Below are 5,850 nucleotides of genomic sequence, written 5' to 3' on the forward strand. Positions count from 1 at the left end.
ATGTCTCTTAAATTGATGGTTTTTAATTTGTTTTTGAGCACTTAAAGTAATAAAAAGCTATTAGAAACATAAACAGAAAAAAAAAATCTTTTTTTTTTGCAACATACAAGTTATACTTTAAGAAGTTCATAATCCATAAGATTTCATAACCCCAAAGTTAAGATATAACTTATTCCCACAAGACAAGGCAGAAGGTGTCTAAACTTATGCTTTGTGCCTTGTGAATTAGAAATTAATAATTTACGCCGGAAAAGATAAAAGTTCTCTAAATCACGTGCTTTGATCCATAAATTTTTATTAAATAAGAAGTAGAGAAAAAAATTAATTACCACCTCGAAATAGGGGCCATCTGTGCAAATTGGAACTAGTCCAAGGAGTCCGTGTAATACTTGATTTTTGGGCCTTTAGTATTGGGCCTTATTTATGGATTTACGTTAAAATCTTATTTTTATTGTATAACAAAGGAAAAAATTATGCGACTAAACAAACATATACTGCTACTTAATTATTTACCATAGCTACAGTTATAACGAATTACCACTTGCCATTAACATTTCATCCTAATTACTAGGAACCACTTTCGAATTTGTATATCTAACATATAGTACCATATTTTTGGCATTTTCCTAATTATATAAATATTTTTTCTCTCTCATCATAATTTTTTTTACTGATTTTTCTCCTTAATTCACTCAATTTCAAATTTCAAATATTTGAGTCTACCTATCAAATTGTGCTCCCACAATTTCTAGTAACTTCTTGAGGTTTCATTTTTTTTATTTCTCTTCCGACGGTTTCAATATTTTGTTTCTAATTTGTATTTGGATATTCCTCTGATTTCTTTTAATTTTTCAGTTATTTCCATAGATACACACAAATCATGGATGAACAAACTCTTTTCAAGAGAATCATTCGAGGTATAAAAATGCATGAATAAACATTGGACGATTTTTCATTTTTTCTTTAGATTATTTTGGTGCTTTTAATTTAATTTAATTTCTTGTTGATTAACTCGAGATTTAACAAGAGATCCTGCAATTTCTTGAAAATCTTGAGTTTGCATCTAAAAGCAATGAATCGAAATCATCTGAAGAAGAAGATGTCTAAATTGAGTCAATGGACCAACAAGATGGGGAAGATCTTGAGGTATTTGTATATTTTGATTTGTATATTTTTATGTCTGATTTGTATATGTATCATTATATTCGATAGGTTTTTGTATATGAGCATATAGATTTTTTGTATTCTGCCTGATTTCTATATATTATATACAATTACTTTTTTTTTATTTTATATTTGTATATTATCACAAGTATATGTTCCAACTAATTTTTATAATTTCAGCACTATTGAGTATTTGTATGATTTGTTTAGTTTATTTTTTGTAATTTGTATTTCTATCAATACCTTTCACATTCTGTTGTATATAATTCTACGGCTTTTTTTACTTTTTAAGACCTTATTTGTATATTATCAACAAGCATACGTTCTAGCTATTTATTTGTATAATTTCAGCATTTATATATATACTCGGTAAGAAATTCTAATGAGATACAATCTTATGATTTATGGGATTGTTTTCCTTTTTCACAACCAAAATTACCGCCCATTTTCCTCAAAAAATTTGAAAGCCGAATTATATAAATTATTAAATGCACGTGAAATATACAAACGAAAATATCTATAGCAAAACTATGGAGTGTAATTAGGCAAATTATAGCTATGGAAGCTAATTAAGTTTTTTTGTCTTAACTATTTATGAAATTTTCTCATAATAAAATGATCCCTCTGATCAATTTATGAGAATTTATAGCTATACAAATGTGTTTTAAAATTACATGTTCTTAAAGCCTTATTGCCACAAGTTTGAAAAATCTCTTCTTTTTTTTTCTTTTTTTGTAAATTTGCACCTAGTCATATAGATTTTCATAAATTAAAACAGAGGGTGTACCGACAAGTGTATTTGTGGCTTCGTTTTCTTGTTTGTGTACAACATTTTTCTCACGATGAATATCAACGGCTTCATCTACAACTGTTGTTTAAATAATTGGGTGGTGTTCAAGTTCATGTTTAGCAAATGAAAGGATCTCTCTCATGCAATCTATGGAAATGGAAATGGAAATGGAGTATTTGGGTGTGTTCCAAACGAAGGAAAATATTTTCATGAAAAATGTTGCGGTTAAGACACGTAAGTTTATGTTAATAATTGAAATGTCAAAACTATCCTTGAATTTGAATTTCAAGAAACAGCATGTACCACTTTTTGAACTAATGCTTCTCTATATACTTTTGATAGTTATTATCGCTCTGATTTTATTAATGCAGGTGCACATGTACATTATAACAATTTCGTTATGGAATTAATTATTTATTTTGTATATTGGTTTTGGTAGCAACTATACTATTGCTAAAATTTTCCATTTTTGTAGTAATTAGAAGCCACAGACAAAACACATTACTATAAGCATTCTTATATATTCAATCCTCATATATATATTGTTTGAAAATATTATGAAGCAGTTATTATTGCCGGAAGAAGTTTCAATTATATTTTTAATTTAGTAATGTAAATATTATGAAGCATGCATCTATTCCTCCCTCTGTATCATTTCATACCCAAGATGAAGTTAATACATTTAATTCTTAGGGCATTTTTAATATCTAAACAGAGATAATGAAAAATATTGATAATGCCAACTTTTACAATGTTGGGCCCATGCTAGGAGCACCATCTAGTATACAAAAGAAGGGCTACGTACGTTGAGAAGAAAAAAAAAAACGTACACAAATTTAACATAAAATTGAAGCTGCATGATATGTCTATATCTACATTAAAAGTACAACACACAATTAATTAGTTTTAAAAAATATCTTCAAATAATATCTTTCTAGAAAGGAGGATTAATATTTGCTTCATCATCCAGAATTTTTTCCAATGCATCAAAATCATCATAACTGGGATTAATCATATCAATAATCTGCTGATCAAATGGTACTGAATTCTCAGGTGTAACTGGAACTAGTGAAGGAAGTGACGAATATTCAGAATTATTAATCATATTATTCTCCAAAATACTCGAATTTACGACCATATTGTCCGATAAATTATTGGAAATTGGAGAGGGTTCATTAGTAAAAAAATGATCAAGTGGGGCAAGAATATTATTGTAACATTGTTGTATATTAGGGTAATTTTCTTGTAAAGATGGAATTAATGGAGGAGAAGGAGTATTTAGGACTTGAATTATGTTTTGAATGATGTGGATTTTGGCCATTTCTGTCAATTCTGCTTGTAATTTAAGAACAGATTCAAAAGGGTTCATCAAATTAGAAAGGCTAAGAAGTAAATTTGGATCCGTTATTGGTTCATGTGTTACTGGATCAATTCCAGATTTGAGAAGCTTTTTCTTGAGATGAGTATTCCATAAATTCTTGATTTCATTATCAGTTCTTCCCGGAAGATGAGCTGCAATTCTTGACCATCTACAAAATATAATATACAGCAATGTTAATGAAAAACATACATCTAGTGTAAAGTGTAGAGATTTTAACTCATATATATTGATACTACAAATAGTTTGTATACTATCAGTGTATATTCACATGTTATAGTAGGTATTTAACCAACCTTATTCAATACTTCCCATCTTTAACGAAGTAGTTATTTTTAGAGCTTTTAACACATGTGGTAGTTCAGTCAAGATAATTAACAACCACTAGCCAAATGTATAAAAAAAAGTATATACTATATGTATATACTATTATTTTGGTGGATGGTTATATAGTTTAAACATTTCTATTCTTTTATGGAGTTTTAAGTAACACGTAATATACATCATTGGTGTAAATACTGTTTATACCATCATATCATCTTTACCAATGATAGCAGCTTAGCAGGTAACATATCCCATTTTCAGGATTTCAAAATCCCACCATATTTTTAAGAGATCGACTTACTGGTAAATATCCTTTGTATAAAGTTAAAAACTCTTTTTTCAGGCAACAAAATACTGTAAAAAATTTCTAAGTTTTATACTGTTAGTCAGTGTAGAGAAGTTAAACTCCAGAAGTATATCAACAATGAATTAAAATTAAAACATAAAACTATATCAAGAAATTAGAGGAAAATATTGAGTAATCCTACTTGTTTCCAAGAATAGAATGAAGGTTGATGATCATTTCTTCTTCTTCTTCTGAAAAACCTCCTCTTTTAATATCAGGCCTTAGATAATTAGTCCACCTTAATCTACAACTTTTGCCACACCTATTTAAGCCTGCTCTTTTAGGTACTAATTGCCAATTTCTATGTCCATTTTCTTGAATATATTCCACTAATTTTTCATCTTCTTCACTTGTCCATGGCCCCTTCTTTAAATCAATGTCTAATTTACAACATGGATATCTCCCCATTTTTTTCAAAAGGAAAAAAGCACAACTAAAAGAGTGAGAAAATATGAAAGTTATTTTGGAGAAAAAATGGAGAAATGTGATGGTTTATATAATTGCATGGAAGTGAGTATATATCATATGAAGTCAACTATTTTCTTCATATTATAATATTATACAACAAAGTTTAGGCTACACGGCAAGAGATCATATAGAAAGGTGGCCTTGCAAACCTTGTTTGGCTCATCAGCTAATTGTATTAAACTAAGAATTAGGTAGTATATTGCTACTGTCAATTTTCACAAAGCAGTGAGATTTTTTGTCAACATTTCTTCATAAAAAAAAAACGTATTGGTAAGCCACCAAGATTATTTCCTTTGGACTCTAGTTCTTTTTGGTTGATTAAGTTTTACTCCACTCCAACTTATTAGCAGTATAGAGAAAACAATAATGGAAATAAATATTTTATGACGAAAATACTATAGATAACTTGATAAATATTTTAAATATTAGTCATAATTGAATAAAACGATAGTCGAAGTATACCAAAAACCACAAATAATACTACGGGTAATAGTTTGACTAACAATACAAAAGAAAAAGCGAGACAATGCTTATAACTAGCCTTCTACCTAATTTTTATAAGCGGATAATTTAAAAATGAGGTAAGTGTCAAAAGCACTACTGAACTATTTTTTTTTTTTGAGTTTCATACTTGAACTATTGAGAATGTGAGTTTCATACCTAAATTATCACTTATTAGTTTGAGAAACACATTTCTCTTTTATTACACTCTCATCATGGTGTGTGTGCTACACACTTTTTTTTATTTAAAGAAAAAATGTCACATCGCTCTCCACATAGACAAAACATTCCACCTTGACAAAAATTAAAAAAATGATTAGTATTAGTTAAAGTCAAATATTAAAGTATTACTATCCCAAAGTAAATATTTTAAAATAAAATATAAAATATTTTTCTTACCCCACTCCACCACTTCATCTCACCGTACCCCTCCCCCTAAATTTTTAGTTTATTTTTTATTTTTTTTTGTAAAAAAAAATTCTTACTTCATCCCCCTCCCTCCACTGTTCATATAATAATTTAGATATTGTTTTAATTTTTTAAAAAAGAAATAATTCTATCTCACCCACCTAATCCTTCACTTTTTATTTTTTTTGCGTTATGTGTTGTGTGTGTGTGTGTGTATATATATATATATATATATATATATATATATATATATAAATTCCCCCTGAAGTTGTACCGAAAAGTCAGTTACACACTTAAATTATCATGGCGACCTATTACACACCTAAACTATCTAAAAGTGAAACTATTACACATCCGAACGCATAACACCACTCTCATAGTACGTTAGGTGTATAATAGTTTCACTTTTAGGTAGTTTAGGTGTGTAACAACTGATTTTTCGGTATAATTTTAGGGGGTAATTTATGTCAT

General features: G+C 28.4%; 1 protein-coding gene across 1 annotated transcript; it reads right to left on the reverse strand.

The window, feature by feature from the left end:
- Nucleotides 1–2,888: 2,888 nt before the first annotated feature.
- Nucleotides 2,889–4,410, reverse strand: LOC129890747 (transcription factor MYB53-like). Its single transcript, XM_055966235.1, has 2 exons — nt 4,145–4,410; nt 2,889–3,483 (listed from the first exon to the last, which is right to left on the reverse strand). Exons 1-2 carry the CDS (start codon nt 4,408–4,410, stop codon nt 2,889–2,891), a joined length of 861 nt encoding a protein of 286 aa, XP_055822210.1.
- Between the last annotated feature and the right edge of the window lie 1,440 nt (nt 4,411–5,850).

The sequence above is a fragment of the Solanum dulcamara genome, chromosome 5 (assembly GCF_947179165.1).
Source record: "Solanum dulcamara chromosome 5, daSolDulc1.2, whole genome shotgun sequence".
Lineage (NCBI taxonomy): Eukaryota > Viridiplantae > Streptophyta > Magnoliopsida > Solanales > Solanaceae > Solanum > Solanum dulcamara.